General features: G+C 50.6%; 1 protein-coding gene across 3 annotated transcripts in view; it reads left to right on the top strand.

Moving 5' to 3' along the window:
* NOL4L (nucleolar protein 4 like) overlaps window positions 1-26,648 on the top strand; it is a 120,510-nt gene that overhangs the window by 66,562 nt on the left and 27,300 nt on the right. For all 3 annotated transcript variants that reach the window (XR_005032509.2, XM_036924712.2, XM_036924710.2), the window contains exon 5: window positions 26,178-26,319. Coding sequence is in view for 2 of the 3 variants with exons in the window: in XM_036924712.2 (XP_036780607.1) it covers window positions 26,178-26,319 (142 nt within the window). In the remaining variant the exon portion in view is untranslated. The remainder of the gene's footprint in view (window positions 1-26,177; window positions 26,320-26,648) is intronic.

Here is a 26,648-nt window from a genome sequence, read left to right as displayed (position 1 = left end):
TGACACAGAGCAAGCTCAGTGCTGGGCACATCAGAAGCATGGAGGAATCTCGGTGACCTCTACTGTTATTGACGGTGATATTATTATGTGACTTGTGTTTAATAGACACAGCGAAAGACCTTGCACAAGAGACGGGGGCCATAAAGATGAATAAGAGTGTAGTTGCTCTCAAGGAGCTCTTAGTAGAGGGGATAAGACAGCAGGGGATCTCAGCAAAGATTTGGGCAGAATATGAGCACAGTCTGAATGTGGAACTTTCTTAGGCTATCATCTCCCCAGGTGGAGAAGGAAACAAGCTCACTCTGAAAAGTTCTCCACATTCATTTTTTTTTAATTGTGGTAAAATATATGTAATGTAGTAATATTTGCTGTTTTAGCCATTTTTAAGTGTACCCTTCAGTGGCATTAAGTATATCCACAATGTTGTGCAACCATCACCACTATCTATTTCCAAAATATTTTCATGACCCCACACAGAAACTCTGTAGCCATTAAGCAGTAATTCTCCATTCCCTCCTCCCCCAACCCCGATAACCACTGTTTTACTTTCTGTCTCTATAAATATCACTATCTGGGTATCTCATATAAGTGAAATCACATAATATTTGTCCTTCTATGACTAGCTTACTTCATTTAGCATGTTCCCGAGGTTCATTCATGTTGCGGCATATGTCAGAACTGCATTCCTTTTTATGGCTGAATAATATTCAATTGTATGACTAGAATCATATTTTATTTATTCATTTTTCCACTGATAGATATTTGGGTTGTTTCCACTTTTCGGCTAACCACAGTCATTTTTTAATCTTTTGGACCAGACTGTTGGGCAGGGAGGGATTCAAGCAGCATTCTGTTCCTTCTTTCTCTGAGTCTCTACCCCTCTCTGTGGCTTTCTTTTCTATCTCAGCCTCCCTCCTGCTCTGAAGGATGCCAAGAAAATGGACAGTAAATAGTGCCTGGCTCACAGGACTCGCACCTGTGGAGAACCCATGAGTGTTGACGCTAACACCCAGACTTAAGAGCTTGATAGCAACGATGATCTCCTTTTTCCCTTCCTCTGGCTTCCCCACAGCCCAGGCAAGGTGTGAGCTCAGAGGAGAAATAGCGGAATGGAAACTTTCCCATGTCTTCTGCTGTGGCTTGGTGTGTGTAGCCTTTGATGGTCTCTTAAGGAAGCGGAGGTTCTGATATGTTTCTTTAAAATTAAACAGTAATCTCCATGGAAAGGAAATAGAATGTGAACCTCCAAACCACTAGAGAAAATAACAAATCTTGCTGATCAGCCCAGCAAAAGTAATTAAATGAGGAAATAAAAGGAGAAACAACTAAAAAGAGATGTAATAATAGAAAACATAAGTAAGCTAACAGGAACAAGACTCAACACCCATAGATCACAACAAATATAAATAGGTTAAATTCTGCTACAAAGAATCAAGAAGGCTCAGATTTTTAAAAATAACATTTTGGTATTTACAAAAGACATTTTTTTTTAATGACACAAAAAATGAAACTGAAAGTAAAAGAGATGGGGTGCTATTAATGTCAAACAAGTAAATGTTAAAGGCAAAAGCATTAAATAGTGCAAAATGAGATGTTTTATGTTGATCATAGGCGGTTTCCTCATAAGATTTCAGGGCCTCTTGACCCTGGAGGTGTGCCCTGGGGGGAAGCTGAGGAGGTCAGTCGGCCCTACAGAACATAAGGAGCACCTTAGGCCCCCCAGGGGGCAGCATGTTTCTTCTGTAGCCCTCAGTATCTGCTCCATCACCTGTTCTTCACCTTTTGAAATTTTTGCTACTATCTTGCTGTTGCCTCTTCCCCAGACCAATATCTTCAGACTTGGAGCATCTGTGTCTGCTCTCTGCAAATGTGCATGGAGCAATGTGTGGGGTGAGTCTGGGGAACTGGTGAGAATATGGGGTCTGCTGCCTTAGCTGCCTGGATTTCAGTCTCTCTCCTCCTCTCTCCCTTGGGCTCCTCTACCAAGGTATGTTGGGACCACTGTCTCAGTTCCCACCTTCCTGCCCTTCTTCTCAGCTCCTGGCCTTCCTGGACCACTGCTGGCTTCTTCTCTTGCCCCATCTCTTGCCTCCCTCCTCTCAGACACCTTGAACGGGCCTCTGGGATCAGCCTGCCTGTTACTTGTTAGGTTGCTGAGCAGAGGGGACCCAGCTTGCCTCCATGAAACCCCAAGAAAGGCCTGAAATGACACTGGCCCCATTTTCAAGATCTGAGAAGCTATAGCCCAGGCCTTTTCCTGTCTCAGTAAATCCCTGGCACCATGGACGGTTTGTGTTGCAGCAAGAAAAACAAAACACAACTGAAATACTGACCTTGACCAAGGCTGCTGTTTAGATTTCTGCAGGCAAAGAATGATCCTTGGAGCATTTCTGCTGTGAGAACATACACAGGTGGGGTAGCTGCTGCCAGGCTCTGCTCTATGCCCCTCAGACTCTTCCCCCACTCCCCAGGGCTGCTCATAGCTTCTTAAGGGGCCCTTTACCTTTGTTTTTTGTTTATTTATAGTCACTTTTATTTTTATCAATAGAATGCATATTTTAAGAATCATATAGAAAAACAGCAGACCATGCCCTGGCTTCCCCACTTTTAATTTCTTCTCTCCAGAGACAGCTTTACTTATTTATCTTTTAGCCATCTCTTCTGGTAATTACCTTCTGTTTCTAAATAACATAATACTCACACTGTTAGTTCTTGATTTTTTCTATTTAGGCTGTTTTGGTTACTGTTGTTTAATTTCTTACTGTAGGAGAAAAGCATTTACACTATTACATGTATTATTTCTCTTTCCTCCATTCCTAACATTATCTATACCTCTCTGTTTAGATAAATCACTATCTTTATTCATATTTTTATGACTGACTGTATACTTTGCTGTATTCATAGCCAAGCCAATTAGCATATTGTGGTTACATTTCCTTTCTTTTGATTCCTCGGAGTTAGCCATTGCCTTTTATTCCCCCAACCTTAGCCCTCTATCTTTTGATCTTGCTTATGGTATGTGTATTTTGTTATTGTGTATATTCGTTATTTTTTTTCTATGCGCTCAAATTTATCTGTTTGTTTTTCTTTAACAGCTTCTGCATTTGAGTCCTAAAAAGGCTCACTCTACTCCCACCTCTGTATTTTCTCTTAGTACATTCATGTTTTCATTTTTTTAGTAGACTATTTTTTAGAATAGTTTTAGATTTATGGAAAAGTTGAGAAAGCAGTGCAGAATTCCCACATTACCCATGCCCCCTCACACACACAGTTTCCCTATTATTAACATCTTACATTAGTATAACACATTTATTACAATTAACGAACCAGTATTGATACATTATTATTAATGGAAGTCCACAGTTTATTTAGATTTCCTTAGTTTTTAACCTAATTTCCTTTTTCTGTTTCACAATTCTATATGAGATACAACATTACATTTAGTTGTCCTGTCTCTAGGCTCCTCTTGACTCTGACAGTTTCTGAACCTGTCCTTGTTTTTGATGACCTTAACAGTTTTGAAGCATAGTGGTCAGTAGTCTGTAGAACTTTGGAACTTGTCTGATGTTTTTTTTCTCAATATAAAACTGGAGTTATGGGCTATTATGAGGAAGCCCACAGACAGAGAGTGCCATTTTTACTACATCATATGAAGAATACACGCTGTCAACGTGATTCATGTCTATTGGTGCTGGCCTTGTTCACACCCGGCTGGGAGAATGTTTGTCAGATTTCATCACTGTAAAGTTACTCTTTTCCCCCCTCTGCATACTGTATACTTTGGAAGGAAGTCATTATATGCAGCCCACACCTAAGGAGTGGGATTATAATTTCCCTCCTCAAGACCAAAGTATCTGCATACATCCTTTGGAGTTCTTTTGCATAGGAGATCGGTCTCTCCTTCCTTATTTATAAATTTATCAGTCATTCATTTGTATGGCTATTTATTTTATACTCTGGGTTATAATCCACTACCACTTTTATTTATTCTGATGCTCAGACTGTCCCAGCTTTGGCCACTGGAGCTTTTTCAGTTGGCTGCTGTGCTCCTCTGACATACCCCTTTTGTACATACCCCTATTGTGTGTGTGTGTGTGTGTGTGTGTGTATATATATATATTTGGTTTGTTTTTTTGTAGGGTTTTGTTTTGTTTTGTTTCTTTACTTTCTGGCACTACAAGATGCTCCAGGCTCACCTTGTATATTTCCTGCCCCTATCCTGGAATCAGCCCTATCTCCAAGGAGCTCTGATTCCTTTGAAGAATCATATGAAACCTTAAGATTTGGGTGTTAGGTGTGTTTATTGCTTCTGGGGTGGCCTTTCCTTTCGACCTTCTCAGCTGATTGAACAAAAATAAACATATTTTCATTTTTCATATTTAACCTTTGATCCTTTTATAGCTTATCCTGGTATAATCTAGATTAGGATCCTGCTTTACCCTTTTATGTCAGCATCATTTATTAAAGAATCTGTTTTCTTCCCATTGACTTGACTTGCCACCTTTATAACTTACTGTATTTCTCTCTGAAACAGAATCTACTTTTCTTCAGTCCATTGGTCTCTTTGTCTATTCACGTACTAGCTCCACACTGTTTTAAGTGTTAAGACTAATATGTCTTAATATCTAGTAGGAATGGCTCTCCTCTAATTGTCCTTCTTTTTAAAAGTTTTCCTGGTTTAAAAGAAAAGTTATTTGAAAAACAATTATTCAGTGTCTAAAAATTTTTACATGTCCTTCTTGGTGGGGAAAAATGCTGCAGAAGCACTATTGATCTGACCACATGAACATTAAGCTAAGACACTTTAACCACAGGCCTTTTTGTTCACCCAAAAAAACACATGGCTGGACTCTGAGCCGGGAGCATCCTAGTCCCGGTGTTGGAATCTGGGGACTATAGACAATGACAGCCCATTATTCCTGCCTCCTAAATAAAGATGGTGTCAAGTAAAATATGGCATTTCTAAACTTGAGGGTAAAGTTTTCTTGAAACCACTTTTCTGAGAGGACAAGGAGAGGGGTGGCGAAGCCCATTGTCACACATCTTGTTATGAGGGTTTATTTTAGCAAACAGTGTGTATTACTGAGAATCCTCAGCTGCTTTCTAGAAACTTGCTGCAGCTTCCAAATACTCAAAGAAAGTGAGCATTACGGCTGCTGAGCTAGGTCAGCCTGGATTCAGGGAGATCTGCTTCTCTTCTTTCTTCCTGCTTCCCTGAAGCTGTGTGGGAAAGAAGCAGAAAACAACCAACATCCTGTCTCCAAAGCCAGTTGCCTGATGGTGTTACCAGATACCTCGAACCTAAACAGCTCGTTGTCCCCATCAGCTCAGTCCCCTTCCAGGCTCCAACATCCCTTACCATATGTGCGTGTAAGGGTGGCCAAAATTTTGACTTCATTCTCCGGGGAAGAAATGCACACAGTGCCCATGATTTACTGGTACAGGCAGGAGGGCTGCCTGGTGCCCCGAGTGGAATCTTGCGTGCAGGGCTGGCCGGGGGATGCTTTATCTGTGCCAAGGGAAAAGCCAGGAGCAAAGTCAGGGGCTGCTACCTGGGCCTCCATAGACAGCAGACCACGGTGCTCTCTTCCCAGAGTGCTGACTGTAAGCTTCCCCTGTGGGGGTCGTTGACTCCCTGCACTGTCTCTAAGGACAAGAGAGATCCAACAGGAAAGGAGGCACTTCTCTTGGGCTTGGCCAGGAAGGAGCCGCTCAAAACATGCAGATGGTCCCTGAACTGATGGCCGACCTTGTGACCTGCCCACAACTCTGGGCCTGGCCTGACTGAGAAGCCAGAGGGCCCTTGTCTTGTGGCTGAGTTCTGTTGGAATGTTGCTGTTGTGTTAACAATTAAACTCCTTACTCTGGGTTTCAGAGCATCTCTTTCATCTGGGATATTTTGGGCAGGAGTTTTCTCCAGCCCTCCCTGTTTTTTGTCACGTTTTTTTGAGGGTGAGACCCCTGCTGGCTTGGTCAAAACTTCCGCTTAAAATATACAGCACGAAAATGAACTCATGGGACTACATCAAACTAAACAGTTTCTGTATGGCAAAGGACACCATCAACAGAACAAAAAGGCATCCTACAGTATGGGAGAATATATTTGTAAATGACAGATCCGACAAGGGGTTAACATCCAAAATATATGAAGAACTCACACGCCTCAACACCCAAAAAGCAAATAACCTGATTAAAAAATGGGCAGAGGATATGAAGAGACAGTTCTCCAAAGAAGAAATTCAGAAGGCCAGCAGACAGATGAAAAGATGTTCCACATCACTAATCATCAGGGAAATGCAAATTAAAACCACAATGAAATACAACCTCACACCAGTAAGGATCACCAGCATCGAAAAGACTAAGAACAACAAATGCTGGTGAGGATGCAGAGAAAGGGGAACCCTCCTACACTGCTGGTGGGAAGGTAAGCTAGCTCAACCATTGTGGAAAGCAATGTGGAGGTTCCTCAAAAAACTAAAAATAGAAATACCATTTGACCCGGGAATCCCACTCCTTGGAATTTACCCAAAGACTACAACTTCTCAGACTCAAAAAGACAGATGCACCCTTATGTTTATCGCAGCACTATTTACAATAGCTAAGATATGGAAGCAACATAAGTGTCCATCTGTAGATGAATGGATAAAGAAGATGTGGTACATATACACAATGGAATACTATTCAGCCATAAGAAAGAAACAAATCCTACCATTTGCAACAACATGGATGGAGCTGGAGGACATTATGCTCAGTGAAGTAAGCCAGGCAGAGAAATAAATACAAGTGCCAAATGATTTCCCTCATTTGTGGAGTTCTACGACGAAGCAAAACTGAAGGAACAAAATAGCAGCAGACTCACAGACTCCAAGAAGGGACTAGTGGTTACCAAAGGGGAGGGGTGTGGGAGGGTGGGTGGGGAGAGAGGGAGAAGGGGATTGAGGGGTATTATGTTTAGTACACATGGTGTGAGGGGTCACGGGGAGAACAGTGTAGCACAGAGAAGGCACCTAGTGGATCTCTGGCAACTTGCTGCACTGATGGACAGTGACTGCATTGGGGTGTGGGTGGGGACTTGATAATATGGGTAAATGTAGTAACCACATTGTTTTTTCATGTGAAACCTTCATAAGAGTGTATATCAATAATACCTTAATAAAAAGTTTTTAAAAAATACAGCACGAAAATATAGGTGGCTCAGGCCCTGGCAGTTGAGCATTTGTGGTCATGGCTCTTACACAGATTCTTGAGCCGCCATGACTCTCGCCAGCCTGATGGCTCCTTCTCCTGTGGGGCCCACACAGGTCCGGCCCCCAGCTAAGAGCTGCTCCAGGAGCCCTGACCCCACTCGGTGGGTGGGTGGTCGAGCCAGGCTTTGTGACCAGATCTGGAGGGTGCAGGCGGATTTCAGACGCTTCGGCAGCCGACGTCTGGAGATCAATTAGAGATAATGGCCTTGGTTGGACTCAGGGAGGCATGGCCAGGGCTTGTCCTGGCTGTGATTGTGTTTACCGCTCCAACAGACTTGTTCTTGCGGGTGGGAAGGCATGGTACTGCACTGTGAGTTTGTGCTCGCGCTTTGTTCTGCTCAGAGGGATCGGGCTCGGACCCCTGGTGGGCTGGTAGGTCCCCCACATACACTCAGAGGATACAGAGGCCCCCGGCTTCTGCTCGCAGACCACCAGACCCTTGTCCTCCCTGCACCCCTGGGTTTGTACAGATTTTGAAGAATTTCCTCCTTCCTTCATTCAGAAATAATCTAAGTTCTTACTATGTCCTGGATGCTGTTCTGAGCACCGAGGATACAAAAGTGAATGAGACAGATAAGGAGCCCACTGTCAGGTTGCTCCCAGGCTGTAGAGATGATAAACAAGTCAGTGAGAAAAATTAGGCAAAAGTTTGGGGGCCGAGAGTTAAAATTCAGCTGATAGACTACACCTCTGGGTGAGAAGGCCTTTCTGAAGAAGAGGCAGCTGAGCCCAGACCTGAATGATATGCAGACAGCCCTGTGACAATGAAGGGGAAAAGGCTTTCCAGGTGGAGGAGACAGTGAATGCAAAGGCCCTGGGGTGGGAACAGCAAGGGGGCTAGGAGAGAGGGAGCCCGAGGGCAACATGCTTGGGATAAGAGGACAGCTCTCTCAGGGCCTGGGTGCAGTGTGAAGCCGCAGGGTGCGTCTGCCTCTGCCAGAGGAGAGCAGGAGCTTCCCTGGGGGGTGGTAGCAAGGGGAGATGAGCACCCAAGAGAGAGTCCAGGGACTCGGTGCTAGGTGTGGCCCTGCCCCTGCCCAGCAGTCCAACTTTAACTTCTCCATGCTGCAGCTTCCCTGTTACTGGAACAGCAGGTTTGGGCCAGACTTCAGCAGTTTTCAGAGTTTGCCTTTTGACAGAGGAACCCCTTTCTTCAAGGAGATTCTTCTGGGGAGGAAGTCCAGTATGTCAAGGGTCAGCAACAGGCAGGCATGTCACTGGCAAGGCTGGGAAGGGGCCTAGAGCTCTGCCTACCTGCCCTGCTCACCCCCAGGCAGCCCCCCTCCACCCTTCTGCAGTACCCCAGTAAGAGGGCCTGGACAGCCCTGAGCCTTGGGCTGGGGTGCCAAAGACAGACAGGGAGAGGGGCTCAGCCGAGCATGACCACAGGCAGCCTGGCCTCAGGCTGGGTGCGCCTCTCTCTCCAACAGTTTCCTTCTCAGTAGAAATGAGTAACAGAGCCCATGTGTTGCCAGCTCCAGGGTTGTTTTAAGGCTCTAACGTTTGGAATGGCTCCAAGTGCCTCAAAGAAGAATAGGATAGAAAGGGAAGATACTCTTTAACTGGAACACTGCTGTGGCTCAGAAAATGCTCAGACTCCCCTGTGCAGTAGTCTTAACAGCTTTCCCTCCTTTAGAGCATGTAGGTGAGGGAAATGAGGGCTTGCCTGCCCCTAAGCAGGGCAGTATGCACAGCAGGGGTCCAGACACGGCCCCCCTCCTCAGTCTCTGAGGAGTGGAGACTAGAGAAAAGGCCACCCAGGAGTGGGGGTGCTTGCTGTCCAGTCCTTCCACAAACAGAATCCCTGTGAGTCAGTCAGGAATGCTTTTGACTGCAAGAACAAACACCCAGCTGACTGCATAGCAAAGCATGAAGTTTTTTATTCCAGAAACAAAAAGACTGGAGGAACCACTGTTGGTGCTAACATCTGCAGTGTTGGGTTGGTGTCTCTGCAATGTTGTTGACTTTCTCCTCATGCTTGCAAGTTGGCTGCTCTTGCTCCAACCATCTTGTCCATATTCAAGGTGACAGGAAGCTGGGAAGGGGTGGTGTAAGCTCAGTCCAGCAAAACAAAAGCTCTCCCAGAAAGCTGCCAATAGACTTTTGTTGACATCTCATTGGCCAGGATCACATGGCCACCTGCAGCTGCAAGGGAGGCTGGGAAAGAAAGAATTTCATTTTCCCATCTTCTGTAGTTCAGAAAAGGAAGGGAGAAGTGTTGGGTCTGGGTATCAGGTGAGCTGGTCCACAGTATCTGCCGTGGCCTGGGTGCCATCAGCCGAGCCTGATGAGGCCTCTGGGTGTTCATGTGAAGGCCTGGGCGGGGGGCAAGAACAGTAAGGGAAGGAGACAGGAGAAAGAGAAGAGAGGAGAGGGAGGCAAGGACGAGCCAAGGGCAATTGCTGAGGGCCTTCTGTGCGCCAGGTGCCTCACAGACAACATGGGGAAACTGAGGCTGAGTTTCAGAAAGCTTAGGATGCTTGTCCGAAGTCAGAGATTAGTGAGAACAAGAGCTCTGTTCCCTCCAGTTTTAATGCTGTTATTTCCCAAGGGAAGGGGAGGGAGAAGAGGAAGGAAAAAGAAAGTGATAGTGAGGGTAGGCTTAGGCAAGGCCCCCAGCGCTGGTGCCCTCAGCTTCCTGGGGGCATCCCAGGTCTGCTTATCTCACGAGTGCCAGCCCTGGGGCAGGCCCCGGCACACAGTAGGGCTTGATAAATGTTTGTTGGCTAATGTCTGTATCACTAATGACCGACTTTCTCAGCATCATCTCTGTTAATGATAATGGGCTTTGGGCAGGTGCTCTCTGCCGCCCGAGTCCACCCCGGCAGGCGTCACTGCCTTTAAGCCTCTCAGCAGCCTTCAGAAGTGAGTCCCTCTTTTTCTCCCATTTTAGAGATGAGAAAGGAATGGCATGGTTGGATAAGTCAGCTGCCTGAGCTCACACTGGGGAAGGGCCTGAATGCAACCAAAACACATCCCCAGCCACCTTCAGCCCTTCTCTACCCTCCCACCTAGATGCTGGCCACCAGGCACATGGCTCCAGCCACCAGAAAGGTCTCCACGCAGCAGCTCTGGCCCCGGAACCCTCGACTGTTGCCCACACCCCTCCACCTGTGGGCTCTGTCCTGGAGGGACTGAGGGCTGAAATGGGAAGGGCTGCCTGCCCCTCTCTCAGGGTAACCTGCTCCCTTTGCCCAACATGTCCTCCTTGCAGCAGGGTAGGGTGGCATCTTACAGCCTGCACAGGGGCTGCCCTCTCCTCCAGTCCCCTGCTGTGGGGTCCGCTAGGGTTTTATCCCAGCAGGCTTTCCAGGTCCAGTCTCCCTCCGGGGTGGCAGGGAGAAGCCTTGGGGTCTAGCCAGAGGCTGAATGCCTCAGAGCAGACCCAGCCCATTCCCAGTTCCCAGCCAGAGGGGAACACTGGCTGCACCGGTGGGTTCCTCTTCCTGCTCTGCTGGAGGTCGATGAAGCTCAGCACCACTCAGCCTGGCTCTGAGGTCCCACCTTCACCGGGCCCACCACACACTCTGTGAGACCAGCATACCTGGGTTCAAACCCCAGCACAGCCACTAGCTTCTAGCTGGGTGTCTGTGGCATGTCCCCTGGTCTCTGAGTGTGTTTCTTCACTGCTGGGTGACGGATGAGTCCTTTAATCTTCCTCCCAGAGCCCCTACTCTTTATGTACAAATTGACAATTAATAGCAGCCTTGCTATTTGGCTGATTAAATAAGGTAACATACACCTATTTACCTGCAGGCACCTGGGGTAGAGTGGGTCACAGTAATCGATTTTACCCAGCTCTAGGCTGCTCAGCCATGGTAACCGGCCTAAGCTTTTCTCCCTTTTTCAAACTTATCGAAGTATAACAACACAGACAGAAAAGAGCACGTATCATTAAGTGGACAGCTCAGTACATTTTACACACTGAATCCACCTCCTGTGACCAATTCTCAGATCAAGAAACAGAACAGTGTCAGTGCCCTGAAGACCCTTTGTGCCCCCTTCCAGTCACTACCCTCCAGCAAGGGTGGTCACTATCCTGACCTCTAATAGCATAGATTGGTTTTGCCTGTTCTAGAACTTTATTACATAAATAGAATCATGCAGCTTTGCTCCTTTGCTCACAGGTGTACATTTGTGAGAGTCGTGCTGCGGTGCACGTCACTAGTTTGTTTCTAGCTATCGCTGAGCAGCCTTCCTCAGTGTGCCCCAAAGGGCCATGGTTATCCCTTCCCTGCCAGTGGACCCTTGGGTAGTTTCCAGGTGGGGTCACAGTGAAAAGTGCTGCTGTGACCATTCTAGTACGTGTTCTTTGGGAACCATCTTTACTTGGTTTTTTTGTGTGCACACTTTGGAGTGGAATTCCCAGACTGTGGCTGGCCCTGGCTTTTTGGCTGAGTCTCTCCAAAGGTGCTCAGAAAAAAGGACGAGAGAAGGTTGGTGCATGCTCTGTGGGAGTTACAAGCATGGCCTTTGTTGAAGATGGTGCGCTTAATCAGAGCTCGGTTGCAGACCTAGGGCTGCGGGCAGGATAGGGTCCTGAGGGATGCAGTGATGAGTCCCTACTATGTGCAAGATGCCACTCGGGACTCTGCCACCTGTCCAAGCCCCTAGAGTTCATGATCCAGTTGGGAAATGAGGTAAAATGCAGCTAATGGGAAGTATCACAAATGCACGAAGTAACAGCAGACTAACAGCCTGCCACCAGTGCCAGCTGGGTGATCTGTGATATTGACGCTTTGAGTTCAGAGGGGCCCATATTTGGCAGGGGTGGAAGGGTGTCTCATCAATGGCCCAGAGCCTCTTTCTACCTAGTGAATATTCATACATCCTTCAATGCCCAACTTAAATGTTACCTCAGTAGAGATGTTCAGGATCCACTGTGTCCTTCCACATGCTGGGCACTTCCTAGCAACTATCAAGTGCATACTGAATATACCTCCTGTGACCAGAGACTGTGTGGCCATTTGTTTAATCTCTCTCCCTCCTATTGGCCTGCAGGCTCAGACTGGGCAGACCTGTGTCTATATTGTTCATTGCTGTGTTACCCATACTTACCAGTGCCTGGCGCACGGTGGGGACTCTATACATATTTGTGGAATGAACATGTGCCTGAGAGTGCATGGTCAAAGGCAAGGAGGGGGTCACAACACAGGTGACTGGGGCACAGAAGGTAGTCAGCCTGTCTGAAGCAGAGTTCACAGTTTGAAACAGAAGGTTAGAAGGCCAGCAGCACTGTGGGAGGCCTCAAACACCAGGTCAGAGAGCTACAACTTGATTCTGCCAGCAACTGAGAGCCATTGAAGGTTTTGGAATGGGAGGGTGACATGAACAGAGATTAACTGATGACATTCTAAAGTTGCACATTTCTGAAAAGGGGATTGATGACACTGTAATTGTTACCTTTTGTGATGGTTGTCGGGAAAGTGTATTTCAACCAGCCAGGCCCTTGGTTATAGTCATCATGGGAAATTTATTAGGCAGAGACCCTTCATGGGGAGTAGAGATGAGTGCTAGCCCTGACATATATTAAAATATATTCTACAGCTATAATATTGGGACAGTAGTAGACAGATCAATAGAATAGAATAGACAATTCTAAAAATAATGAGAAATTAGTGTACTATACAGATGGCATTTCCAATCAGTGGGTAGAGATATTATTTAAAAAATTGTACTGGGACAACTTGGATAGTCATTAGAAAAAATAGGTTAGATCTTCACCTCACTACTTAGGTGGAGGTGGAGGTAAATTACAGATGGAATAAAGATTTAACTGTAATGAAGCTGTAACTGCTCTAGGATCAAATACAGGTGAATTACTTTTGTAACCTTGGAGTGGAAAAAAACTTTTGTTTTGACCTGATACCCTAAAGGAAAAAAATTAATGGGATAATATAAAATGCAAAATTTTCATATGGCAAAAAAATCCCATTATCAACAAAACAAAAAAACAACAAAAGGAAAACATAATTGCAAAACACATGACAAAAGATTACTTTCCAAAGAGTTCTGACCAAAACAAACAAAAAACAGAAAAACTACAAAGTAGAGAAATGGGCAAAGACTATGAACAGGTTAGTCTAAAAAAGGAAAAGAAATACAAGTGACCAATAAACTCATGACACACATAAATACATACTCCCATTCCCAAAGGAACATAAGAGATGCCATTTTTTAAACTCTCGGCTTGGCAAAGATAAGAGAGATTGCTAATACTAAGCACTGGCAAATGGGTAATGAAATAAGAATTGGCAGATAGCACTGATGGCTAAGAACACTCGCACAGCATTTGTGGACAGGGAAAGGACCACCATTGTGAAAATTTAGAATCCTCATGATGATGATGTTGACAAAAGCTACTGTTTACCAGGTTCTACCTGCAGGAAAAAGATGAAGATGCATTTTATGGCCTAACCTCAGATAACATGCACCCTCATGTCCACAATATTCTATTGCTTCTGCAGCCCTGTTCATTGTGACAGGGGACACGGGTGTGATACAAGGAGGTAGGGATCATTGGCGGCTGGGTTACCACAGTTCCTAATTTCAAAGGGGAAATGCTGGTGTTAGATACCTCATTAAATGCACTAGCTTATTATCCACTTTGTAGATGAGGAAACTGAGGCTGAGAGAGGTTTAAGTGTGAAGCCCAAGGTCACTTATCTAGTGTCAGAGCCAGAATTTGAACTGGTCCCATTTGGCTGGCCTCTTTCCATATGACCTCCTCAGTGGCCTCCCCACTGCAACTCTTACTTCCTTATAATCTCATCTCTTCTGATCTAAACATGTAATTCAGATTGCATCATTTCTTTACTCATGGAAATCCACACACCTCACTGTGGTATACAAGGTCTTGCATGCCCTCTCACTGTTGTCCCCTCCCACCCTCCCTCTGGCCCACTTCACTTTGGCCACACCAGTCAGCTTTCTGTTCCTCAAACTTGCCAAGTCCCTTCCCACCTCAGGGCCTTTGCACCAGCTGTTCCCTCTACCTGGAAGACTGTTCCCCCAGGTCTTCGTCCAGCTGTCAACTTCCACCATGCTGGATCAGGGTATGTGTTGGCTTACTCTGGAGAGGAGCCTCCCCTGGCCACTCAGCCCAGAGCCCACTGTTGTCTCTATTCTGAACCTGTCTCCACTCCATTCCTTATTCACCCCAGCTTCTGCCGCTCCTTCATGCTGTCTTCACCTCACTCCTTATCTCCAGATTCAGGATTCAAACTTTGAGTTTAGTTATTTCTCTTCAGTCTCATGATTTAGAACAGCCAAATTAATGACAATGAAGAGTCCAGTATGGTTGTGTGGTAGAGAATCTCTCTTTCTGGATTTCTTGTCTGGTTGTTTCTTTGTGATCAGATTCAGGCTAAGCATTTGGGGGGAGAACACAATATAATTGACATCATGTCCCCTTACTGCATCTCTTCAGAAGGTGAACCCATTGTGGCAGGGCGCCCCACTTTCGGGGCTGCTGAATTTGATCACTTGGTTGGGGGATGTCTGCCAGTCACTCTGTTGTGCAGATACATGTTCCTTTCTGTCAACAAAAAGTAATTTGTAGGGATAAATGGGTTTTGAAATGCTTTGAGTTGCTTGAAGAGCATCTGCTCTGGTCGCACTAAAATCCTGTTATTCCTAATAATAATGAACCCCTGGTTCCCGTGGCCAGGTCCCCACTTGTAGAGCATGTTCATTTCTGAATTGGCGTTTAAGATGACCACCAGTCATCTATTTACAAAAGCACCCACTGTTTGCAGAGTCTGGAGAGGTACTGTCCCCTTAAGCAGGTAGGAGCAGCCTTCTCTGCCGTGGTCTCCCACCGGACTGGGACCAGAAGGGAGAGATCATTGGGAGAATTAGTGATCAAGAAACTAGGTCATGCCATTCCTTGTCGGGACTCATGCTTTGGCCACTTTAAGGATCAAGGGAGTTGTCCTGAGACACAAGGACACTGAAGGTGACCTTATACAAGGTCACTCAAGGAGTGGCATCTCCTGCCAGAATAAGGATCTGAGAGATTTCCTCAGGCTTCAGCATTTGTGAAAACTCAACCAATTCACAGCACTGCTGAACAGCCGGCCTTCTCCAGGGCTCCCAACTGCCTTCTGTGGTTTGAGTGGGGCTGGGGCTGTTTTATCTCAGGGATGGTAAATGAGTTCACATTTCATGCCTAGAGAAAATCACTGCTCTGCCCTCCTGGGCAGTACTGACTCTCTTTTACTAGAGAAGAGGTAGGTTATCTGCGTTCAATTTCACCTTTGAACTTCAGTTGGATTTAGCTTTATATTTCAAGCCCGGATGTCCACCACTGCTGTGAAATAGTGACTCAGGCCAGTAGAAGTCAAAGGTCTCTAGAAATCTGGTGGGAAAAAAACGGGAAATGCTGGGCCTGAATTATCTCATTTTCAGAGTGAGGAACAGTTCCCACGTTGGAAATGCCCACATTTCCCTGGATGAACTAAAGAGCTGTGGCTACTAATTAATTCTGAAAATCATTACTGGGCACCAGCATGTCTGGATGTTCAGGTAATGAAGTCTCCAAACTGTCCCCCACCACAGAAAATGAGAAGTAAAGATCTCAGAGAGAAAACTGAGAAGAGTCAATTACATATCAAACATATTTTATTTCAGGAATAAAAGGTGCTAATGAGTAACACAGTTAGACCCTCTTTTAAAAAGAAAGTGTCAGTTTTATATTGACCGTAAAATCCTTAGCATGTGCGGAAAAAAGGCTGTGTACAGTTAATTTGACGTGTTGTCATCTTTTTGTTATTCCAATGGATGACTACTGAGCTCTGAACCTGTGGTGTTGTACTTCCAACTCGCGCCTGTAGAGGGAGCCTTGTTTACCTCAGACTGTTCACAATGCACAGCTTTCAGTGCAAGAAAGAAAAAGGCTTTTTACAGAAAAAAGTTGGAGGGTTAAAAGCAGTCTGTTTCAAAATTGCAAACAATCGCGGTAGCTGTCTCTTTTTCTCTTCTTTGCTGGCTCCACTGTTGAATGAGCTGTAGCGTAAATTCAGTAGAAATTGCCTTTCCTCTTCGGATGCGATCAGAGGAACCAGGAGGTGAGATCGTCATTGGTTTTTTGTTTTCTTTTGTTTTTTGGCCATTTCCTCACAGAATTACCCGAGGTCAGTTCCCCATCCCTGTTAAATAAAGCACAAGTTTTTTCTGAAGGTTGATCTGTTGTAACGGAGGGTGTGAATTTGGGGAGGGGGCATCTGCCCCTGGCCCATCTTCTCTGTCGGGATCTAATTCTGTTTGGGGACGAGCACGTTATGTTTCAGGCTGAGTCTGAGATTGCTCGGAGGTCTAGGGTCCCCCCGCCCACCCCGCGACGCCCAATGCCATCTTCTCCTACACCCAAGTCTGCCTGAGCAAAGGACTGCGTCTCCCATCCGCGTGGGTCTTTCGCTTTCTGCGATGCTGTGTCGCCGCGGACAGTGCGCGCCCAGGTCTGGGATGCAGCAGCATTCTTGATGCTATCCTATTACTTTACAACTGTAGCTTGCCCGCCCTAAAGGAGACCGCACAGTGTAGACTAGAGGAGCACAAGGACCGGCGGGACGGGTGGGGGGAAGCCGGGAGGGAGCCGGGAAGAAGCAGGCGGCAGGCTCTCGGGATCGCTGAAATGTTTGGGTTGGACAGGTGAGCGCAGCCTGGACTCTAAGGCGTCCGCCGTGGGAAGGAAGGGAGCAGGGAGGGTGTAAACTAAGTGGTGGGAAAGAGACAAAGGAAGAGTGAGGCGGCGATGTGGTGAGGCATATAGGGAGGGGGAGGGGAGAGGAGGGGGCAGCGGGTGGGCAGCGCGCCGAGAAGCCCGAGCTTGAACTTGATGAAGAAAAGGGGGGGCCCGGGGTGGGGGTGGGGGCGCGGCAGAGAGCCGGCCACGTGCCCGGCTTTCCCAGACCAGGGTCTCGCTCAGACCGCCCCGGTGCCCAGCCCCTTGGCCCAGCAGAGACCCGCGTCCTCGGGGAACCAGAAGACGCGCGGGGTCGAGGGCTGCTCGGAGACCCCGGGGAGCCGAGAGTTCCTAATGGTGCCCCTGTGTCACTTTCTTTGGGCCAAGTATCTCCTCTCCTGGCCTGAACGCGGAGAGCCCGGCGGGTGCCCACCCCCGGACCCGAAGACTGTGGCCTCCGCGAGCGAGGGGCGGGCACATACCCCACCACCTTTCCCCGGCGCAGCCCCGGGCCAGGATCTTCCTCGCAGCGCTTCCCCCTTAAGAGCGCTTTCTCCCCGGAGCGCCCGGCGGCGCGTCCAGCGCGCCTCCAGCCCTCCCCCGCTACCTGGCCCAGCACCCCCTCCCTCCTCCCCCCACCTCCCTCCTTTCTCCTCTCTCAGGGCGCCTCCTTTTCCTCTCCCCTCCCCCCGTGCCCACTCTTCCCTCCCGCCCCTCCACCTCCTCCTGCCGCTCCTCCACCTCCTCCTGCCGCTCCTCCTACTCCCCCAGAGTGCGCCCTCCCTGCGCTCCCTCCCCCCGGCCCCCGCCCCGTCCCGGTCCCGCCCCCCTCCCCCTTCCCCCCTCCCGGCCGCCGCGCCGCCGCCGCCGCCGCACGCCTGGGCCCTCCCCCTGGCCACCCCCGCCCCCGGGCCGGGCAGTGACGCGCCGCGGCGGTGCCAGCCCCTCTCTCCGGGCGGCCGCGGCGGCAGCAGCAGCTGCAGCTGGAGCTGTAGGGCTGTCACCGCTGCCCGCCCCGCTCACTCGCGGAGCCCGACCGCCCGTCTCCGCCTCGCCTCCCGCCCAGGTACGGAGTCCGGCCCGGATCCCCTCGATCGGGCTGTTTCCGGGCCCCGGCCGCCGCCCCCCTCCTCCAGCCGCTGCCGCCGGCCGTTGAGCTGCGGTTAGGGGGGCGGGGGGCTGAGGGGTTCCGGGGAGGGGGACGCAGGGGAGCTTCCTGCGCCGGGGCTGAGGAGGGGGGCGCGGGGAAGCGGCTGCGCCCTGGGTGGAGTGGGCTGGTCTGGGGGGCGGGTGAGTGCGACCGGGCGGGGGGGCGGCAGTGAGGGCTGCACTCTGGGGGCCGCGGAGTGGCCGAGAGGTATGCCTGGCCCCGGGTGCTGGGGGCTGCCGGGCGCACCCCACTCCCGGGCGGTGCGCGGCGCCGGTCCTGGGGGGCGGTGATTGTGTGCGCCGCGCCGCGGTATTGTGCGGCGGCCACACCGTTTGCAGCGGGCTCGGCACCGCGTCCCGGGGAGGAAGGCGTTTGCAGGCGGCGGGGTGGGGGCCGGGCGCGGGTTGCCGCCACCGCCGTCGCCGCGAGAAGGGAAGTGGACCGTGTTTGGGGATGTGAGGACGGGAAGGGTTGAGTGGCAGGGAGGGGCTCCCTGCTTCGACGCGGGGAGTTGGGACGAGGTTTGCAGAGTTGAGCCCACTTCGGCAGGCCCCAGGCTCTCCCCCGGGCGGGCCCGGTGCCGCTCTCAGGTGTACCGACGTCGTAGCGGAAGCTGGGGGCGTCGGCGGCCCCTGGCGACGGGGCATTTCTTAATGAAGGGGGCACATGGGGCGAGGGTAGCTGGCCGGAGCGAGGGCGCGCGCTCGGGTTAAGTTGGATTTACTCGTCCGCCCGCCGCTCTCCGCCTAGTGCTTCTGGGCCCAACACTTTTTCGGGAGGCGGGGTAGGGAGCGCAATCCACATTTTTATTTCCAGCTGCTTGGGTTTAGAAGCGAACCCCCTTCTTACTCCCACCTGGAGGTGCGTTCGCTGGAGTCTGGTCGCCCCTACCCGGTCGCGCTTCCCGGGGGAAGTTCTCATTAAGCCTCGCTAATTAGCATTATTCCTGGGGAAAGGTTAAGGTTAGACCGTCCTTTCCTTATCGGGAGGCCCACCCCCCTCCTCCCCATTCTCTTCTCCCTGCCTCCTCCCCAAGAGCACAAAAGCACAAAAAGAAAGTGTGAAGAGGCGCAGATCAATGGAGAAGCCACAAACCCATTAATTCAAATGGAGCCTTTTTTTCCCCCCTCTAAAACATTGATTTTTCTTTCTGTCTGCTCTGAGGGGAGATTAATAACCTCCTGATTTCACCTGAAATGGTGTTTGGGCTCTGTGATTTCCTCCTCTTTCTGAGAAGGATTGTGGCTTGAAATAGATTCTCCCTTGAGATAAAGCCCTACTTATCCCAGAATCAGCTAGAAGCCCCAGCCTGGGCCGGCCTACCGGGTGGGGGCTGTTGGGAGCGGTGCGGGGGGCTCTCGCGACTCCTCTAGGGAGAGCCCTCTGTGTGAGAGGCCAGGGGCCCCTTCTCATCCCTTGCTTCTGGGCTGTGTGTTGGTTTAGGGGAAAGTAGTTTAGCCCCCAGGTAGTAAATTACCCCTCCATTGGAAAACCATTAGGGCCTAAATGTGTCCTTGAATGATATCAAGCTCCTGTCTAATCCCAACACAAGCTGGGCTTGTTTTATAGAGCAGGTTTAAGACGGCGCCTCCTCCCTCACCCACTGACTGCATCATGGCTAGGTGGCACGACCCCATTCAGCACCTTCCTGCAGAACAGCAGGAGCAGAGCACCCCAGGGCCTTCCTCCTCTCTGGGAAGACTGATTTTGGGGGAACTTGCATGGCCTCAGCCACCCTGGGGCCATGTGGAGCAGGATCGCCTCTGAGTTGCTCAAGAACTTTTTTGTCTCATCTGGGTCCTTTTCTTAGAAGGAAACTCCTGCAGGGGATTAGCACAGAGCAGCTTCTCTGCAGCCCTCCTTGTGGCTGGAAGAACCCTGTCTGCTGAAGCTCATCTCTCCAGCCTCCCTTTTAAAGAGACCCCTGTTAACTGCGGGGCCTGGAGTATCAATGGGGCCCTCGTGGTGCAGAATGCTGGGAAAACAGCCAGTTGCCTTTACTTAGGAAACAAAAGCCCGTTTTACACTCGATACACTAGTAGAAAGGTGTTGGAAATGCTCACTCCCAGCATCCAGGCGTCCAAGGCAGCAAAGGACAACAGCACCCCCATGTATATGTAAATGTCTCTGGCAGACCCTGTGGAGGGTGTGTGTGCGTGAGTGTGAGAGAGAATACCTAAAATGTAGGTGATTGGCAATGTCTCACCCCTCCCCAGTTCACATTTCCCAGAAGAGGCTGTGCTTGTATGACTAGTAAACTAAGAGGAGGTGTGTTAGCAGAAAATAATGGAATTGTGCAGGGACTGTCCCAGGGAGGCTAGCCACCTCCTCTGGGGCCAGGTGGGCTTGGGGTGTAGCATGAAGCACAGCTTTGGGACCCCACAGCTCCCAGGAGCTGTGGCTCAAACCACCCTAAGATTTCATTTATGCAGCCCCTTCACAGCAGGGATTTGAGCCCTTGTTGCTTTAAATCCTGGGGGGTTTTCAGCTTCCATTAATAAGCCATCTGATGAACTGAAGTGGTTAAGTTGGGGTCAAATGCGGTTCAGTACCTTCTTGGCATGCTCAGAGGCTATGTGTGTAATGCTCACTGACATGGAGACAAGGGGAAGAATTACCTCCTCCTGAAGAGTTTTCAGGGCCTGGAAAAGGCCTGCAGGTGTTCCAGAAGGAGGTGCTCGCTTTATACACCTTGGTGTGCCTGCTTGGAGTAGAGCTGGTGCTGGGGTAACTGCCTGAGCCTGGTGGTCTCCCTGGCAGTAGTTTCATTCTCTCATCAGACACCCGTGGGGGCTGGACAGAGAGGGATCTGTTGCCTGCCTGACCCAGAAACAGCACCCACCCACCCCAGCATATCCCTGCCCCCTACCCCTCCTCTGAAACACACACCCTAGGCTCCTGGTAAGGGCTTATGGCTTACAGTTGCACTAAATTCTCAGCAAATCCTCCTCCTCTCCTTTCTCAAAGCAAGTGGTAGAGATAGAATTACAGCTCTGAGGAAAGGCCTGGAAAATGTTGTGTGAGGCACGCCCCAGGATCCCTATCCTGGAGGATGCAAATGGCTCAACTTCAGAGGCACCAGGAACCCAGTTCCCGAGAAATTGACCCCAGTTGTAAAATAATCAGGTTACTGATAGCACCTGCCCCTAGTTACATGCCATGGATACAGGCGCATTTCCACCATTTCCCCTCTGGTCTCCTGTTTTCTCCTCCTGGGCTGGGCAGTGCTGGTGCTCGTTTGCCTGCAGAGGAGGAAAGGGCCTCAGAACCTGGGTGGAGAGAAACTGAACCTGTCCATGAATTTTGGACTGCAGATAAGAGCGGGAAGGGTTTGGTCAGCTCCTCTCCTTCTGCCCAGAGTCAGGGCTCCCAGACTAGGGTGTGTCCAGGGACTGGCTGGGTGCTGCTCGCTTCCCAGCCACCCCCCCAAACTGTTGAGTGAGTTCCCGTTTTGGAAGGGGCAGTTGGCCCAATTGCCATGTGACCCATAATGGCTCAGGCCCTTTGGTGTTGAATAAATGATAGATTTTCATTAATAGGTGGGCAAGCCTGCAGGCTTCAGGGTGTTCAAGGGCAGAGGTAAAAGGAGCCAGGCGGTGGGTGGCAGCTGGCTGGCCAGTCACATGGGATCTGGGAAGGGGGGTCCAGAAGTAATGGATTGTGCACATTCTTTTATTTTCTAATGGAAGTTTCATTGAGTTTGTTTACAGGAAAATAAATCAGTAGACCAAATTCCGTTGAGATTCCAGAAGGGAAAAGCAAGAGGTGCCCAACTTGTGACCTCTGGGTGAGGACGGGAGGGGTGGGGGGAGTACCCTAGGTCGGCACACAGGCCTAAGGCCCTGCCACTCAAACCTGAGCTAGCTGCCTCCTGCAGGTCCCTGTGGACTTGGCTGTATTCGCCCCTCTACACAGTGGCTGATGGGCTCTGAACTGTGTGTGCTGGTAATTGCCTGTGTAATTAGGCTGCTCCTGGAGTCCTGGCTTGGTGTGAGTGGGTGAAGAGACAGTTTGCCCTCTGCAGTGGGGGGCTCTGCTGTAGCAAGTGGATTTGCAAAGGGGTCTTGGGAAGGCCTCTCACCCACATCAGCCCTGCAAGTGAGAGTGTGGAAGCTGTCTGTAAGTTTGAGAACTTATGCATTTTCTTCCTTTAAGTCAGATTTAATAGACTTGATTTTTCACTTGAAAAAAAATGACTGTAGCAGTAGTGTCAAAATCTTAGCTAGAACCACCACTCACAAGATGGATTCATGTGGCAGAACCCTGGGGGCTGAGGAAAACCGAGGGGGCTCCAGAGCCCACTTACAAGTGGGTCAGAATTTTTCTTTGGTCTTCCTAGTCACAAGGTCCTGAAGGACAGGAACCCTGCTTTAGCATCTGTGTCCCTAGCACACTGCCAATACACAGTAGATGCTCAGTAAGTGTGTGTCAAGTCACTGAAGGGAGAGTGAACATATGGGTGCATGTGTACATATAGCTTCACCTCCCCATGGGTTCCCTTTGGGTCTCATCCTGAGACACTTTGTCATTAAGAAATCTGTTTCTTTCAGTTGAAGGGAGGAAGTGTGGTAAGGCAGCCCCTTGGTGTGGTGGCACTGTGATGTGGGCTCCGAGCACGGGCTGCCTGAGTTCCGACCCCAGCTCTGCCACTAGCTATGGTGCCCTTGAGCAGCTAGGGCAGGTACTGAATCTGAAGGTAGACCTGGCACGGGTGCCTGCTCTTTGTATGGACCATTGCAAGAGAATCTCATAAAACCCTTGCCCCAAAGCCCCTTGTGTGTGGGCCCTGGATGCTTTTAGTTACCAGGTGATTGCAATGTCAATGTAAGATTTAGCCTACCTCTCCCTAATTGAACTTGGCAGGGCAGGGAATGGTGGAGGGGGGTCATTTTGGTGGACAGTTAAGCAGTCTGAGCCAGAGAAACCGGAGGCTCTGAGTGGGGCGGCTGGCAGCTGCAGGAGGGAGCATCACAAGGCAGCTTGCTGCCACCAGCCCCCCAGGCGGAGTCCAGGTTTCATACTGTCTCCATTCAAGGACTGTGTGCAGGGGGCCGAGTCCTTAATTGTCAGACTAATTCCACATGCTCATTAAACACCAACAACATGCCAGGCAATTCAGCCAATTTTATGGGTCTCACTGGCCTTGTTGGGGGTCCAGGGAACATCCAGGTTGGGTCCCCACTCTTGGAAGGACTTAAGGGTTTCTGGGGGAAAGGCAGGGCAGAGACCTGCAGTGTGTTGACATGCTACAGCCGAGGGGCATGTGCTGGACTGCTGGGCTACTGGTATAGACTGTCTAAGAGAGGAGCAGAGCAGACTGGGCTGGAATTGACCATGAAGGCGGCGAGGGGGGCGCATTTGGAGTTTGGATTCTGGAGCGCTGCAGTAGCTTGACATTCCAGGAGACAGGGACAGCTGGAGCAGAGGCTTGGCGGCTGGAAAGAGGGTGTGTTGGCACACATCTGGCTCTGCCACTTGTTAGCTCATGACCTTGGGCAAGTGCCTTAACCCCTTGGAGCCTCAATTTCTCATTGGTAGAATGGGGCTGATGTGGGTACCTACCTGATGGGCTTGTGTGAGGGTGAAATGACACAACCCAAGGGGAGTACTTGGTACGGGATGAACATTGGCCACTGTCAGTGTTTTAAACTTGGCCGAGTAAGTCTAGAGTGTGGAAGCCTTCAGTGCTTCATCCGTGGTCCTACTTTCTTCTGCTCCCCAGTGAGAACCCTGTGTGCTCAGTGGAGCTGTCGTCCACAGCCTTCCCCTGAGCTGGAGACAGCCCTGCCCGGGCTCTATGCACCTGAGGAGGGGGTACTCCTGTGTGGCTCCTCTGCCCAGACCTTACCCACCCTGGCCACATCAGCCTGGTGCCTGCTCCTCAAACCCACCAGCACACGCTGGTACTTGCAAGGCTCCCCATGTAGCCCTCCACACAGCAGCCTTCCTGCAGGCCTCTGCTCTCATGCTCCCAGACCAGTGCCACCTGGTCACCTGGCATACACAGCCCTGCAGGTCCCTCTGCCCTCCTCCTCGCTTTATTTTGCTTTGTAGCCTTCATCACCACTAGTGTTCTGTGTTTTTCTGCTGATTTTCTATCTCCCCCACTGGACAGTAAGCACCAGGAAGGCCCCCTTGTCCTGGCTACAGCTGAATTTCCCAGCACCTGGGAAGGTATTGGCTCATAGTAGGGGGTTCAATGAAGCTCAGTAAATACTCGCTGAATGAATGGATGGAGCATTTTGGTCAGGTGGTGCTTCCAGATGTTACTAGAATACTTGGTGTCTTAGGGCATGAGTGTTTCAACAATACCCAAGAGCCAGGAAAGGGCCTTCCTCTTCAGCCATGACTTCAGGTCATACCCTGAGCACAGTGTTCCCTGGGCAGCCAGGAAGGAGCACAGGGCCCTAGAGAGGATGCCCCTGTACCTGGCTCCCAGAGCCTGGGTGGCCTCCAAGGGTCCTGCCCTGCCCTCCCTGCCTCCTGGCTCATGCTGGGGTTCCATCTGTGCACAGGGGAGGGTTTCGTTGTCTCTTTGTACTCTTTGTGCAGAGAGAGCCTTTTGAATGTGTGTGTGTCCCTCCAGGTGTGAGAACACAGTCTGAGGGGATGTGAGTGAGTGTGTTTCACTCAGGGAAGACTCCGAGTGGATGTGCTTGTGTATAAGGAGTAGGGCAGCCTGTGGGAGGGACGGCAAGACGAGTGCATGTGCATGTGTGCACAGAGAGGACACGTGGTCTCTGTCCCCCGAGATTCCAGCTGTGCCTTGGGGGGACCCCTGAGCTGGGCAGAGCTGGTAGCATGGCCCAGCTCACGTCTTCCAGATTCAGCCGCAGAGGGTAAACGCTCATGCTGCACAGAAGCTGTAAATTCCCGGAAACTCCCTGCCAGCGGGCGTGGTGGGGAGGGGTGGGGGACAATCCACAGGGGCTCCCTGGCTCTTGGAGAGCAGATGCGCCGCCTCAGGGACGGGCTCCAAAGAAAGTTCAGACCAAAGTGTGTTTGCTCACTATAAAGAGACCTCTGTAAGGGGGCCCTGGAGGGGAGGCCTTTGGGGGTGGGGGTGTTCTGCTAGAGGTCCTTACTGGGAGCCCACAGAGGCCATTGTATCTTGCTGGACAGGAAAGAGGAGGGGGCAAAGCCAGAGCTCCGGGGTGTGGGAGCTGCGGGGTCGTCTTCCTTGCGATTTACAGCCAGCTCCCAAACACAGTTGCTTGCTGCTCCTGAAAGAGGCTGGGCCCAAAGGAGGAGGTGGGGTTCCTCCCTGCTGGAGGGCTGGATTGAAGGGGCCCCACCCCGGGGTTTCCCGGATGACTGGCCAGGGACTCACTGAAGCCAGTGAGGGGAGGGAAGGTGGTGTGGTCCTCTCCAGCAGGCCCTCCGGCTGTTTGGAAGGCCCTGGAGGCCCCCCAGGCCCTCTAGCCAAACCCCCTTTGCGGTCTGATCCCCTTGCCTGCCCCACCCCCTTCCTTCTCTGCGCTTCTGGGGCTGGCCTTTTCAGCTCTGGAAGCCGCCCAAGAGCATATCTTTGAAGCACAGCAAAGGTTAGGAAGGAGGAAGACAGAAATGTCCTCTGGGCTGGGGGAGTGGGAGACAGGAATTCCATGCATGCTCCACAGAGTCAGGGCAGCAGGCCTGGGGGTGGTGATGAGCTTGGCCTCGGCAGTGCCCGCCAAGTCCTGCTACCCACTCCTGGCTGCCTGGGCATGTGCGCAGTGAGCCCTCTAACCCAGGCTGTGGGCTGTGGGCAGGGAGCAGGGAGCCGTGGCCCTTGTTTACAGCACTTGTTTCAACCTTGGCTCACAAGGGTAAGAGCCAGGCCCTGCTATCCGCCCCTACAGGATGCAAGATCTCATAATTGTCTTCAATTACAGACTGCCCAGCCCTCAGCCCCAGCTTCCACAGGAACCAGAGGCCGAGTCACTTCCATAGGGGGCCAGGGAGAGCAGCTGGCCCCTACTGCAGGGTTTGGGGCTCCCTGTGGCCTTTGGGCACTTCCAAATGCCCGTGGACCCTGGGGTTCACCCAGAATGCTGCCTCCGGGCTGCAGAGAGAGTGTCCCCGTTGAACGCCCGCCTTCTTTGTCCCTGATCAGGATGAAACTTCTGTGAGCAGTGAAGATTTTGATATGAATGACTCCACATGGATGTCAGCTGACCCACACCTGGCCTCCAGCCTGAGTCCCAGTCAGGACGAGAGGATGCGGAGCCCACAGAACCTCCACAGCCAAGAGGATGGTGAGTGTCCCTTGGCGGCCAGTGGGGGATGGACTGCACCCAACTGCAGGGACCTAGGAATATTGTGGGTGATGGAATCTGGGCTGGGGCCTCTGCGTGGCCAGGTCCAGGTTTGCAGCTGCCCGCAGAGTTCTTGGTATCTCTGTGGGCCCCACTGCCTGAGCCTGCTTCCAGGGTGAGCAGGTCCTCCCGAAGGCAAATGCACTGAGCTCTCAGGGACTGGAGCTGCATCGTGCCTGTTTGTTTTCCCTCGTGCTTACAAGCTGGTGGGATATGGATTTAAAAGTCATCACAATTCAGGTCTAGAAGGTTAACAGTGTGCCTGACTC

Source organism: Manis pentadactyla, chromosome 5 (genome assembly GCF_030020395.1).
Source record: "Manis pentadactyla isolate mManPen7 chromosome 5, mManPen7.hap1, whole genome shotgun sequence".
NCBI lineage: Eukaryota > Metazoa > Chordata > Mammalia > Pholidota > Manidae > Manis > Manis pentadactyla.
The sequence above is the reverse complement of the archived record's forward strand: the minus strand, read 5'-3'. Positions and strand labels throughout refer to the sequence as shown.